Here is a 15191-nt window from a genome sequence, read left to right on the forward strand (position 1 = left end):
ATGCAATTAGAAAAGAAGAGGCATTTGAATGGGTGAAGAATTACACAAAAATTACTGTTAAAAATATCAGTAGCCTTCATATACACAAACACCAAACAGAGGGCATAATGGTAGGAAAATACTAATTTACAATAGTAATAAAGAAGATGTTTCAGAATAAATTAAACAAGAAATGTGCAAAAACCTATATGAATAAAAATTTTAAATACACTGGAAAGAAATGAAGACATGAATAAGTGGAAAAACAACATTCCCTATTACTGGATTAAATAATTCAACATTAAATGATACCAGTTCTCTTAAGATTATTTATAAATTCAGTGCACTCTCAGTAAAAATACCAACATGATACTAATATGATACTATATATAACTTGATACTAACATTCATATGGAAGAACAAACATGCAAGAATAGCTAGGAAAACAGTGAAAAAGAAAAATATGAGTGACTAAGCTTATTGAGCATTAAAACATACTCTAAAGTCCCAGTAATTAAAGCAGTGTGATACTGGTACATGAATAGGCAACTAGATCAGTGGCATAGAATAGGAAGATAAGAATTAGGCACATATGTATAATTTAGTATGTAACAAAGATGGTATCTGAAACCACTGAGGCAAAGGTTAGCTTATAAATGGCCCTAAGGTAACTTGGTGGCCACATAGAAAAAGATAAGATTGTATCCACTTTGTCACCAAGTAGGGTAGGGGGTCCCTAGAGAAAGAGTATCAGTATCAAGCATGATTTTCTTGACATGAGAGGCTATTTTTTGGCCTAAGCCATTTTGTGATCTAAGCCTGGCCATCATGCTTGTCTTTGAACAGGTCTGAGTAATTAATAACCTTTAAGGTGAAAGATGAATGACTGTTACCAGGGAAGAGAAGTCAACAATAGCAAAGAAAAATGTCAGTTGTAAAGATTCCCAGTTCTGTTTCAGAAATAACAATGAGCCTGAAGCGGTGAACCACCTGAACAACTGAACCTAAAAGATGATGATGTTGATGTTTTCAAATTTGGTCTCTGCCTACCTCCCAAAGTCCCTTCTTGAATATGCATACACTAGCGCAAACCTCTTCGTGAAAAAGTGAAAATGGCTCATTCACGTCCAACTCTTTGTGACCCCATGGACTATCCATGGAATTCTTCAGGCCAGAATACTGGAGTGGGTGGCCGTCTCCTTCTCCAAGGGATCTTTCCAACCCAGGGGTTGAACCCAGGTCTCCTGCATTTCAGGCAGATTCTTTACCTGCTGAGCCGCCAGGGAAGCCTGACTATGCATCTACCCTTAGCTTAAAACTTCCCCAATTTTGCTGTTCCAGGAGACATTGCTTTGGGAAATATCCCCAGTATTCTTCTTACTTGCTGCAAGTAATAAATCCTTCCTTCTCTCAATCTTTGGATTGGTAGTGTCTTTTGACTTGACATCCACAAAATGGTGAACCAAGTTATTGGTTAACAAATTCTCATAACAAATAGAAGAATAAACTCCAAATGGATTAAGAATATAAATATTAAAAAATAAAACAATCTAACTACTAGAAGGAAACATAAATGAATTCCTCTTTAATCTTGGTGTAGGGAAAGGCTTTCTTACTGTAACTCCAAATCCAGAAGCAGTAAAAACATGAGACTGATACATTTATCTATGGAAAAATAAAAATTTTAAGGACTAAAAATACATGAAGTCAAAAGACAATTGGCATACTTGGAAGGAATATTGCAGCATACACCTTAGACAAAAGTCTAGTGTTCTAGTATATGGAAAACTCTTAAAAAATTAAACAACAAGGGACCTGATGGGAAAATGGGAAGGAGACATGAGAAATGCAAGTTAAAACTACATAGAGATGTCATTCTTCACCTATCAAAGTGGCAAAAATTAAAAAATAGGACATGTTCTTTTGGTGAGTCTGTGGGGAAACAGGCTCACTTAACCTTGCTGGTGGGAATGTAAATCGCTACAACCCTTGGGGAGGGCTATTTGGCAATACCTAACAGAATTATATATGTACTCAACTTTCAACCCAACAAGCTTATTTTTAAGAATCTATCGTGAAGATAGAATTACAACAATATGCAAATATCTATACACCAGAACAAAAAAATTATTCATTGCAGTATTGTTTGTTACTGCAAGACACTGAAAAAATGGAAACACTCATATATAGAACAGTTGATTATAGTATAGTCACATAGTGGAATACTATGCAGATGTAAAAAGAAAATGAAAAAGAGTCTATGAACTGATATTAAGTAATTTCCAGGACATACTGTTGTGTGAAAAACAGAAGCCCCCCAAAGCATATGTAGTATGCTGTCCTTCATCTAAGAAAGAAGGGAGGAATAAGAAAATACACATATAGAATTCCACATCTGTGCAAAAAAAGTACAGGAAGGGGCTTCCCCTTGGCGGTCCAGCGGTTAAGAATCCACTTTATAATAGCAACACCAGTTTGGTCCCTAGACGGAGAAGATCCCACGTGCCTCAGAGCAGCTGAGCTTGTGTGCTGCAGCTGCGCAGCCTGTGCTCTAGAACCTGGGAGCCGCAACCACTGAGCCCGAGTGCCCTCGAGCCTGCGCTCCGCAAGGGAAGCTCTTGCACTGCACCTAGAGAGAGCCTGCATATAGCCACAAAGACCCAGTGCAACCAGAAACAAATCAATACACAAATGGATATATATTTTTTTAATGCAGGAAGGATAAACCAGAAACAACAAGATTGGTTACCTACAGGGAAGGGTTAGGAGAGGGGTAGAAAGAAAGGGAATGGAAATAGGGTAACATTGATGAAGAGGGAGTGACACTTCTTTGAGCATGTCTTTTTTGTGTGTCTCTGTCTTATAGAACCATAATGTTTCACATACCCCCCAAAATAAACAATTAAAACCAATTTGAATGTGGTGGAGGGAGAATCCAAAATGGAATGGAAACACTGACAAATGAACCTCACAGTATTAAAAATGAATAAAATAACTATACAGAAGGGTAGTAGGGACAAAAGAACAAACCTAAGAAACTGTGGAAAACAGTGTATTAACTGGATTCTGTAAGGTCAAGGGGAAAAAAAGCTGTACATAAGTGCTGTAATCTAGTTAGTAAAAGTGTTTCTCAAGGAGGAATGGGTTAGCAACAGCTTTGTTTATGTACTAGAATTGAACAAGTAAATAAATATGTAATAGATAATCAGAATTGGTTTTTTTGTTGTTACAGACAGAAATTACATATAAAAAAGAGGGAAGATTAAAGGGAACCTTTTGGATTAGAGCCAGAGATATTAATATAAGCTCATGGTCTTCTATCTATATGTAGAGAGAGATAAGCAAATAGATAAAGGAACACAGAAATATAGATGTAAGTGTATGGATGGGCTATTATGCTCAGTACATAAATTTCCTAGTTCTGTCTGCTGAGAGGATACAGAAGCGGTGACACCTCAGTAGTAATGATCCTACCTAGTGCCCATATCTTGGTCTGTAAGAGGAATCAGCACTGCTGGAAGTGGTTGATTACAGGACTGGGACGAAGAAAATCCGAGAAGAGCCTGGAACTTTCATGGTGTCAGAAAAGGTTTGTTTTGAAAGAACACAAAAGCCAACTTGAAGGAGAGCCTGTTGGCAAGAACTGGAACAATTGAAGAAAAAAAGAAAAGATGGTATTGGATTATAGCCCTTAGAATAAGATATTTATGGATTCATACTGATATACATATTTAACTAACTTACAAAATAAGTAAGCAAGTAAATAAATGAGAGAGCTCTTTTTCACAATTCCATTGGATAAATTGGAATTCCAATGAATAAATGTGAGAAGAAAGAAGAAAACAGAGACTTACCATCAGGTAACTGCTTCAGTAATAAATATTGCAAACAAGGATCCTTTAATAGATGCTAAAATTAGTAGGTGGAAGTTTGGGGGTGAAATAGCATTGCATCATTTCAAAGTATCTCCCCAAGGTAGTTATCAACTTACAAGGGGAAAAATAACTTTATGGTGAACAAACTTGGCTGACATAAACTTATCTGGGTGATCAAGGTAAATATTCTCTGTATTATTAAGGATATTATGAATTCCTTGCTATGTTGCATTGACAGGGACACAGCATAATTTTTGTGATATTCTTGCCAAGAATGCATAACCTTATTTCAGTCATGAGTAAACATTGGAGAAACCCAAATGGAGAGACATTCTACAAAGTAACTGATCGATACTTTTCAGAAGTGTCAAGGTCATGAATGACAAGATTGAAAACTACTGCAGACTAAAGGAGCGTAAAGAGAAAAAAGAACTAAATGTAATGTAGAATCCTGGATAGGATGCTGCACAGAAGAAGAATATTAGTGGGAAAATTGGTAAAATTTGAGTAAGATTTATAGTTTAGTTAATAACATTAATATTTGGACAGTATTAGTTTCCTGTTTGTGGATAACATGATGGATTATTATGATTATTATTTATAGATTTACAAAGAATTCTTCCCCTCTTAAAACTACAAGCAAATTATTAGAAATAATGGGAAAGTTTAGCAAGGTGATCACGTAAAAGGTTAATACACAAAAGTCAATTTCATTTCTAGAATGGAGTGACTAACGACTAGTAACAAATGAAGACAAGGCACCATTTACAATATTATCATGTGGATTTAACAATTTCATTGTTAAATGAAAAAATGAAAAATTAAAAGATTAAACATATTTTCTTCACTGATTGAGATTTAACATTGTGACGGTTTCAGTTCTCCCCAAGCTGGTCTGTCATTCAGTAAAAATCCAGTCAAAGTCCCAGTAAGATGTTCATGAAATTTGATAGATTATTCTGATAGGTAAAAGAGAAAGTGATCAAAAGCAGCCTGGGATTTTTTTTTTTTTTTTTTTTTTTTTTAGTTTTGGGATTTCTTTAAAAGATTTAAGTTTAATGTTTTATTATGAACATTTGAAGTTGCTACATCTTGGAAAGCACATTTCCAAGGAGTCAAATGGCTTTTAGAGATGTTATTACAGATGTTTTATAGTTGTTAATACAATGGAAGGGTAAAGAATGTTTTAAAAATAATGAAAATAACATGGAATGTAAGTATTTTTCACGGGATTTGAGAGATAGATGTAGATCTCGTTTTAAGACTGAACTGGATTCACAATGAATACAGTAAAGTTGCAGGATATAAAATCAACACACAGAAATCTCTTGCATTCCTATACACTAACAATGAGAAAACAGAAAGAGAAATTAAGGAAACGATACCATTCAGCATTGCAACAAAAAGAATAAAATACTTAGGAGTATATCTACCTAAAGAAACAAAAGACCTATACATAGAAAACTATAAAACACTGATGAAAGAAATCAAAGAGGACACAAACAGATGGAGAAATATACCGTGTTCATGGATTGGAAGAATCAATATTGTCAAAATGGCTATACTACCCAAAGCAATCTATAGATTCAATGCAATCCCTATCAAACTACCAACGATATTTTTCACAGAACTAGAACAAATAATTTCACAATTTGTATGGAAATACAAAAAACCTCGAATAGCCAAAGTAACCTTGAGAAAGAAGAATGGAACTGGAGGAATCAACCTGCCTGACTTCAGACTATACTACAAAGCCACAGTCATCAAGACAGTATGGTGCTGGCACAAAGACAGAAATATAGATCAATGGAACAGAATAGAAAGCCCAGAGATAAATCCACGAACCTATGGTCACCTTATCTTCGACAAAGGAGGCAAGGATATACAATGGAAAAAAGACAACCTCTTTAACAAGTGGTGCTGGGAAAACTGGTCAACCACCTGTAAAAGAATGAAACTAGAACACTTTCTAACACCATACACAAAAATAAACTCAAAATGGATTAAAGATCTAAATGTAAGGTCAGAAACAATAAAACTCCTAGAGGAGAACATAGGCAAAACACTCTCCGACATAAATCACAGCAGGATCCTCTATGACCCACATCCCAGAATTTTAGAAACAAAAGCAAAAATAAACAAATGGGACCTAATGAAACTTAAAAGCTTTTGCACAACAAAGGAAACTATAAGCAAGGTGAAAAGACAGCCCTCAGATTGGGAGAAAATAGTAGCAAATGAAGCAACAGACAAAGGATTAATCTCAAAAATATACAAGCAACTCCTGCAGCTCAATTCCAGAAAAATAAATGACCCAATCAAAAAATGGGCCAAAGAACTAAACAGACATTTCTCCAAGGAAGACATACGGATGGCCAAAAAACACATGAAAAGATGCTCAACATCACTCATTATCAGAGAAATGCAAATCAAAACCACAATGAGGTACCATTACATGCCAGTCAGGATGGCTGCTATCCAAAAGTCTACAAGCAATAAATGCTGGAGAGGGTGTGGAGAAAAGGGAACCCTCTTATACTGTTGGTGGGAATGCAAATTAGTACAGCCACTATGGAAAACAGTGTGGAGATTCCTTAAAAAGCTGGAAATAGATCTGCCATATGACCCAGCAATACCACTTCTAGGCATACACACTGAGGAAACCAGATCCGAAAGAGACACGTGCACCCCAATGTTCATCGCAGCACTGTTTATAATAGCCAGGACATGGAAGCAACCTAGATGCCCATCAGCAGACGAATGGATGAGGAAGCTGTGGTACATATACACCATGGAATATTACTCAGCCATTAAAAAGAATTCATTTGAATCAGTTCTAATGAGATGGGTGAAACTGGAGCCCATTATACAGAGTGAAGTAAGCCAGAAAGATAAAGACCATTACAGTATACTAACACATATATATGGAATTTAGAAAGATGGTAACGATAACCCTATATGCAAAAAAAGAAAAAGAGACTCAGATGTATAGAACAGACTTGTGGACTCTGTAGGAGAAGGCGAGGGTGGGATGTTTCAAGAGAACAGCATCGAAACATGTATATCTAGGGTGAAACAGATCACCAGCCCAGGTTGGATGCATGAGACAAGTGCTCAGGCCTGGTGCACTGGGAAGACCCAGAGGGATGGGGTGGAGAGGGAGGTGGGAGGGGGGACCGGGATGGGGAATACATGTAAATCCATGGCTAATTCATTTCAATGTATGACAAAAACCACTGCAATGTTGTAAAGTAATTAGACTCCAACTAATAAAAATAAATGGAAAAAGAAAAAAAAAAAGACTGAACTGGATTCAAGTAAGATTGCTCTAGTTGAGTAATTTCATGAAGATCTAAGGATCCAATTCTGGATGGAGAATATGCCATGGAAACTCTGGGTAGCTTCAGGTTTTTGCAGAATACTGTGAAAAATATTGAGCTAGTTAAATAGCTTTTGAAGTTACTTCAAATTTGTTTTTCTACTTATATAGGAATTTATATTTCCTTGTTTTTCACAGGTTACACAAGTTAGTAGCTAAATAAAGTATGTTCTAAGGCTTTTTTGTATGACTAGATAACTGTTTTGAAAATAGTTAACAGTTGACACTTTGAAAATATTGCAGTTGTTTTTCTTCTGAAAGAAGTCAGTTTTGGTTTTTATTTTTTCAAGTTGTTACAACTCATGAAAACTTACTTCTGATCAACATACATATAGAACTTTTGTTCTTTTCTCATTATAGTAAAGTGTTATAAATTTTATGAATTTAGTCCTGATAATGTGACAGGATATAAATTTATCTTAAATATTACTAAATTAAATATATAAATAAAAGTTTTAAGACAGTGTTTCCATGAAGTAGACTATTTTATTTTTAATCTAAGTAATAAATGTTTCTGTACAAATTTTTATGAAGCAAGAATTAGTAAATAATTTGATGTTAGGGAGCTTCCCCTCCCTCCAAAGCTCTTTCTGCAGATAAAGAATAAAGCCCAGAAAAGTTATGTACAAGTTCAGAAGAGTCATTATTGACAAAGTCAGAATTGAACCCAGTTCTTCTGGTTCCAGATGTGCTGGAAATATTGTGAAAGAGGAATCAGAATACCTGGTGAATAAACTGGAGCTCTAGAAGGAGATATTTGGAGTTGGGTTTTGCTATAATGTCTTATCTTCATTCTTCCTCTCTTTCTCATTCATCTTTCATGCTATCTGTTCTTTTCTTTTTTGTTCATTATCTTTGTTATGATATCACCATTGTTTTATAAAATCCATTTATGAATTAAGTAACCTTAATTAGAATAGATTTCATATCAGGTTCTGGAAACTTTAGGACATTTGTTTTTATCCATCCACTCAGCTATACTAGAAATCTTGTCTTCTGCAATCTTTTCTTTACCCTCCACATCTGATTGTTTCTTAGACTCTACCTCTGAACTAGTTCACAAGTCTGGCACCCTTTTCTCCTTCATGCAGTCTTTCCTGGTTTCCAGCTCTTACCATCTGCTGGATGGTCATTACCCTCCTAAAATGTTCTACTTTTGTCTGTGAAAATTGATTCTTCTTCATTAAAGCATTCATAAACTTGGATGGGAAGATATTACATCCCTTTTTTTTCCTGCCAGTTTTATGAGATATGATTGACATACAGCACTGTGGAAGTTTAAGGTACACAGCATAATACATGATGATTTGAGTTATATACATCATGAAATGATTATGACAGTAAGTTAAGTGAATATCATTCTCATATGAATGAGATGATAAAAGATGATAAAATTAAAGAGAAAAAAATATTTTTCCTGTGATGAGAACTCTTAGGTTTCACTCTCTTAATAATTTTCATATATAACATATAGCAGTGTTAATTATATTTATCATGTTGTGCATCACACCCCTAGTACTTATTTATCTTATAACTGAAGCTTTATACCTTTTGACTACCTTCCATCAATTCCCCCTCACTGCACCCCATCTCTGTTAACCATAACCATTACATCTTTATTTTCACTAATTGCCTGCTGAAAATTAGCGTTTCCTTCCATTATGAATAAGGTGACAATCCACAGTAATATTTTCAATACTTGTGACTTGATCACCAATGGAAAGCACATATATTTTCATATCACAATATAGTTGTTGGAGATAACTTGAATATTATTTATCCACATGATACTTTGGCATACTTTGAAGTTATAGTAGTTGCTTCATACTCTGCTATATCTTATTATTTAATGTTTTATTGAGGCACATAAGTTATCCTCAGTTTTAAAAATATTTCGATTACTGTATTTCCATACAATTTGTTTTAGTATCCTATTTCATTTAATGAATTTTAAAATATTACTCTGTAATAAAAATGTTGTAAAATTAGATGCCACACAACTTTATGAAGTACAAGAAGCAAAAACACTGAAATGTATACTTTAAAAGGGTGAACTTGGGAATTCCCTGGTGGTCCAGTGGTTAGGAATCTGCACTTTCACTGCTGATGTTCATTCTCTGGATGGTGAACTAAGATCCGACAAGCCTCACAGTGTGGCCAGAAAAAAAAGAAAAAGGGTGAACTTTATGTATGTGAATTATATTCCAGTAAGGTTGTTATAAAAATATTATTCTGATAATGGGTCCATATGCTTTATCAGAATACCAAAAGCATCTGAGATACGTAAAGGATTACTAACCCTTTCTCTTTACCTGGAAACATATTCTTCTGCTCAGTTACTACCTAAAAACCTTTTCTTATGCATTTTCCCAAAGCATTGCTCAAATATTTCCTCAATAAAGAAAGCCTCTTCCAACTTCCCTGGGCAGGCCTTTAGGTGCGCTCTTAGGAATGCTTACACCTGTCGCCTATATCCTAAGCACAGTGCTGGTTGTCAGCCTCTAGGCTGATAATTTCTTCAGCCTTGGGATCATGTCTTTGTATCCCTAGCACTGGGAGTCTCAAATGGTTGTTTTTCTGTGCAGTATTCAGATGGGTGGTTAGTGAGGAGAATGATAGCATTGTAGCCAGTGAATATGGTGAGGGCAGAGGCTTAAAAGTGAGAAAGCATAAGACATGTTCTGGGAGGGCCAGTTAGAGGAGTGTTAGGAGTATTTCAGATGAGAAGTGCTAACAGTTGAGAAGAATAGCGGTGGTTGGGATAGTTGAGGAAGACGTGATCAAATCAGATTTCAGGGGTTAGGGCGCTGGTTGGATATAACAGGGTAATGGAGGAGTCAAAAAAATAATTGATGCATTTATATATGGCTGATTCATTTTGTTGTATAGCAGAAACTAACACAACATTGTCAAGCAACTATACCCCGATTAAAAAAAAACTGAAAAAAAAAAAAAGAAAAAAAACCTGAAATATTGGTCTTGGTTAATTGGTAGAAAAATGATACTGTTAATGAAATAGAGAAGTAAGGGAACAGGGCAGGTTTTTTTTTTTTTTTTTGTAGATGATAAATAATTCCATTTCCATTGGTTAAAAACATCAAGCTTATTTTGGCATCTAAATTGGTTCAAGGGTAAGCTACATGCTTTATAAAAATGAAACCGTGTTTGGCATTTAATCATACTTTGCAACATAAAATACAGTTCTAAGAAAATACCATGTTATCAAGAAAATATAATGTTTCCCTCTTTTGTATATATGGTCTTTTTTTTTCTTTCCTAGATTCCAATATGATTAGTAATGTTGTACTTCAAGACTTACTGGCATATGTATCTTCAAAACATTCCTATCTCAGAGATCTTCCTCAGAGGCATCCTCAGAAAATGAGCAGTATAGAATTTATAGAATTGGAGCAGCTTCAGCCAGACATACTAGTCCATGCAATTCTAAGAGTTGTTGATATCTCTGTACTGACAGGTAAATATTTTGGCTACTTCATTAATTTTAAGTTATAAAAAAAATTAAGATATAACAAGGACCTACTGTATTACACAGGGAACTGTACTCAGTATTTTATAATAACGTATAAGGGAAGAAAATCTGAAGGAAGAGTATGTATATCACTGTGCTGTATACCTAAAACGAACGTGATACTATAAATCAACTGTATTTTGATTAAAAGAAACTTAAGTACAGGACTGTCTTAGTGTACCATTTGGTTATCAGTAGATATTTATCATTAGACAGTAAAGTATGATATCACATGCAGTAGAGTAATGCCAACTAAATATTTCGTTTCCTTTTCCAGAGGCGTTATACAGTTATAGAGGACAGAAGCAAAGGAAAGTTATGTTAACAGTGGAACAGACCCAAGGTCAACATTATGTGCTTGTATTATGGGGTCCTGGAGCAGCCTGGTACCCTCAACTTCAAAGGAAAAAAGGTAAATATACCAAAAAGCATTTAATCTATTTATAGATAAGTAAATGATTAATGCTTATGAGCCTAAGATGAAGGGACTCTGGAGATCAGACAACGTTTGAAATATAATTGAGCATGATTGAATATTCTTTTGCAGATTTCTTGTTACAATTTTTTACCTCCTATAAACAATTCAATGATCTATAATCCTCTGTAATTAATGGCAGCAAAATAGAAGCTTTCATTTATTCCCAGGCATACTACTTTACCTTTTTGTGAAGTTTGAAGATCTTACCTTCCTTGGATAATCTTGTTTAAAAATTTAATTCTGGAGATGCTTCTACAATTTTTATTCAGCCAAGGTACTCTGATAAATAAACTCCTCGCTGGTTATAGGGCAGATGTTAGAGGAGTTGCATTAACTCTTTCAAGTCACAGTGTTACTGTTTAATGAGTTACTGTGTTCCAGGTTTTTATTCCAGTTGTTTTAAAAGCATGGACTATTAGACCCATAGAATGTTCATGTTTAAAGTATGACCCATGATTATATTTTTCATTAGAGCATCAGTTAATCATTTATGAAGTATTAAATTAAGTAGAATTGGAACAACAGACTGGTTCCAAATAGGGAAAGGAGTATACGTCAAGGCTGTATATTGTCACCCTGCTTATCTAACTTATATGCAGAGTACATCATGAAAAATGCTGGGCTGGATGAAGCACAAGCTGGAATCAAGATTGCCAGGAGAAATATCAGTAACCTCAGATATGCAGATGACACAACCCTTATGGCAGAAAGCAAAGAACTAAAGAGCCTCTTGATGAAAGTGAAAGAGGAGAGTGAAAAAGTTCGCTTAAAACTCAGCATTCAGAAAACTAAGATCATGGCATCCAGTCCCGTCACTTCATGGCAAATAGATGGGGAAACAGTGGAAACAGTGACAGACTTTATTTTTTTGGGCTCCAAAATCACTGCAGATGGTGATTGCAGCCATGAAATTAAAAGACGCTTGCTCCTTGTAAGAAAAGTTATGACCAACCTAGACAGCATATTAAAAAGCAGAGCCATTACTTTGCCAACAAAGGTCTGTCTAGTCAAAGCTCTGGTTTTTCCAGTAATCATGTATGGATGTGAGAGTTGGACTATAAAGAAAGCTGAGAGCCAAAGAACTGATGCTTTTGGAGAAGACTCTTGAGAATCCCTTGGACTGGAAGGAGACCCAACCAGTCCATCCTAAGGGAAATCAGTCCTTAATATTCACTGGAAGGACTGCGGTTGAAGCTGAAACTACAATACTTTGGCCACCTAATGCGAAGAACTGACTCATTGGAAAAGACCCTGATGTTGGGGAAGATTGATGGTGGGAGGAGAAGGGGACGACAGAGGATGAGATGGTTGGATGGCATCACCGACTCATAGGAAATGAGTTTGAGTAAACTCTGGGAGTTGGTGATAGACAGGGAGGCCTGGCATGCTGCAGTCCATGGGGTCGCAAAGAGTCAGACACGACTGAGTGACTGAACTGAACTGAATTGATGTTTCAATATAAAATAGTGTAACATCTTAATTTTGATATTAGATCCTTTAGTTGTAACAATCAGAGACAGTTTAATTAGTGGCTTCTGAGTTATTTTACTCTGTTAAACTAATTCAGAGGTTGATTAGGTATGTGATCCATTCTTTTTTTTACCTGGAAGAGTTAATATGCCTTTGCAAACTTCTATTTCAAAATAGTTATCTAAGGATAGTTAGATAGTTCAAAATAGTTATCTAAGGATCTATCACATTGCCTCTCTTAATCATTAATAGCCCATAACTAGGATTTGAGATAAGTCTGAATTTTGGCTTTCATGTTAAGATCAAACAGTGGCAAATATTTGTTTGGTTGAGAAATCTGAAAAACATGTGTTAATGATATACAAACCATCATTATTGACCACTATGTCATGGTCAGGAACATGAGTCAGCTGCATGCTGAGCAGAATGTAGATCAAAGGTGGCATTCCAATTATAGTGGAGCTGTAGCAAAGCAGGTTGCTCCATGCTTAATATGAATATTCCTTTAAAGCTGATAGTTATTTGGTCAATAGAAGAGGAAGTATATTTTCTCTAGATAATTCTTTGATATTTAGGTTAATGTTGAAAATTTATAAATCCATGAAGTAAGGTGTAGTTTCTTTGTTCATTTCTTCAGCATATTTATTTATATTTCAAGTTTTAATATCTGCCTTAATACCTCAAAGATCCAATTTTGAAGAATCATTTAAGTAAGTGATTCTCCTTTCACAAATTGTTAGTATTCTGTCTATTCATTTAGTATTTCTTGAGGCATTCTCTATATTATTCTGTGTGTACTGGGCCCTTGTTTTCCTTGTTCCCAAGGGTGACAAACTCACATTTAGGTGATATAATTAGAAGTGATTGTCAAGCAGTAATTACTGAATACTAGAGACAAAAGAGTAATGTTTTGGAGAAAAATAATAAGAAATTAATTCCCAGTTTTTTAAAAAATATTTGTTGCTAGTAGGAATTTGGTATGCCTGATATGCAGCAAGCATTGTTTACAGTTAAAGTCCTCATGAGGGTGGGCTAGGGACATAAATTATACTTCTTGGTAATAATTTGGTATGCATAAAATAAGCTATTCAGAACTAGGTGCCTTTCCAATGCAATATTCTCCTGAAATTATTTAATAGAAGTCTAATATTTTAAAAAATGTAACAGATTACAATAAAGTACACTCATGACATTACTAATTAAGCACAGAATAATACAAGTGATCCCAACCTTTGTGATTATGCTTCATGCAAAATCAGTTATATCTGCATGGAGGTTTGCTATTCCTTCACACCCTTAATTCCTGCTTGAAGTATAGAATTGTATCACAAATTGTCTTGGTATTGCTCAGTCTCCCTCAGACTTACTGGCTTAACCCTCATTCGACTCCTTTCTGTTTCTTGAACACGCCAAACTTTTTCCTGCTTTGGGATCTTGAATTTATGTATTCCCCTTGCCTAGAGTGCTTTTTCCTCCAGCGCTCCCACACAGATGGCTGTCCAATTTCATTTCCCCAGAGAGGCCTCACACATGAATATACATAATCACTCCCTATCGCGTCACTCTTGGTATTGCACTTGTGCCACCTAACACAAACAGATGATCCAGCTGATTTGCTTGCTTGATAATTAACTAAATTTCTCAGTAGGTTGAAAAGTTTGTGACTAAGAACACCCTGATTAGCCTGTTCACCATTGTATCCTCATCACACAGCACTGCCTGCACTAGTAGATACTTTCTTTATAAATGATTGAAGAATAAAATATAGATCAGGCAGCCATTTAAAATTCCCACTGTCTTTAAGGAATAAAGAAGCAAGTTCGAGGAGGAAATAGCTTGTTTCAAATGATAAGAAAAAAATCACACAGATAAAAATGGTTGCACATGAAGGTTGTGCAGTCCGTTGGCTGTACTGAGAAATTGTATTTAAACTTGGGCACTGAAGGCTCGAATTTCACACTGGAACTCCGTCATGGTTAACTTAAATGATTAAGGGGGCTATATTGGAAGTGTACAGGAGTATATCCTAGTAAATAGGGCAAGAGTGATGGGTTTCAGGGGGACTTGGAACTAGGAACAGAAAAGCTTTCTGGGTCCAGGCAACATCTCCATGGGTTTGCTTTATTTACTTAGTAGAGACTTTCTCTAGACTTTCTCTGCTTCTCAACATTGTGGATAGCACATTGTTACTCTGTAGCTCCTGTTTTACTTTTCCTTTTAAGAGACCAGTCCCATTTCTAAATTCCCAGTAAAGAGAATCTGATTGCCTAGTTTGAATTTGATTCAGTCCACTGTGGCCTGTAAGACAGGGTCAAAAAGTACCAGTTGGGGGATTCCCTGTGGTCCAGAGGCTAGGACTCTGCACTCCTACTGCAGGAGGCATGGGAACTAAGGTCCCTCCTGCTGTACTAAAAGGTAAAAAAACAAAGTACCAGTTGGAATATGTAAGCGGATTTCAGTGGGTGAGGGAATAGTTAAGGG

The 15191-nt window shown here is 35.6% G+C and overlaps 1 protein-coding gene and 1 long non-coding RNA gene across 5 annotated transcripts in view; one reads left to right on the forward strand and one right to left on the reverse strand.

The window, feature by feature from the left end:
• LOC139036078 (uncharacterized) overlaps positions 1-11600 on the reverse strand; it is a 74793-nt gene extending 63193 nt beyond the window's left edge. Inside the window, exon 1 of the long non-coding RNA XR_011488813.1 lies at positions 11422-11600. This is a non-coding gene — a long non-coding RNA (uncharacterized lncRNA). The remainder of the gene's footprint in view (positions 1-11421) is intronic.
• The window catches only part of SHLD2 (shieldin complex subunit 2), a 63658-nt gene that overhangs the window by 31859 nt on the left and 16608 nt on the right, over positions 1-15191 (forward strand). For all 4 annotated transcript variants that reach the window (XM_070470973.1, XM_070470975.1, XM_070470972.1 and 1 more), the window contains exons 4-5: positions 10514-10708; positions 11040-11174. In XM_070470973.1, the coding sequence (XP_070327074.1) occupies positions 10514-10708; positions 11040-11174 (330 nt within the window). The remainder of the gene's footprint in view (positions 1-10513; positions 10709-11039; positions 11175-15191) is intronic.

This window comes from Odocoileus virginianus, chromosome 7 (genome assembly GCF_023699985.2).
Source record: "Odocoileus virginianus isolate 20LAN1187 ecotype Illinois chromosome 7, Ovbor_1.2, whole genome shotgun sequence".
NCBI lineage: Eukaryota > Metazoa > Chordata > Mammalia > Artiodactyla > Cervidae > Odocoileus > Odocoileus virginianus.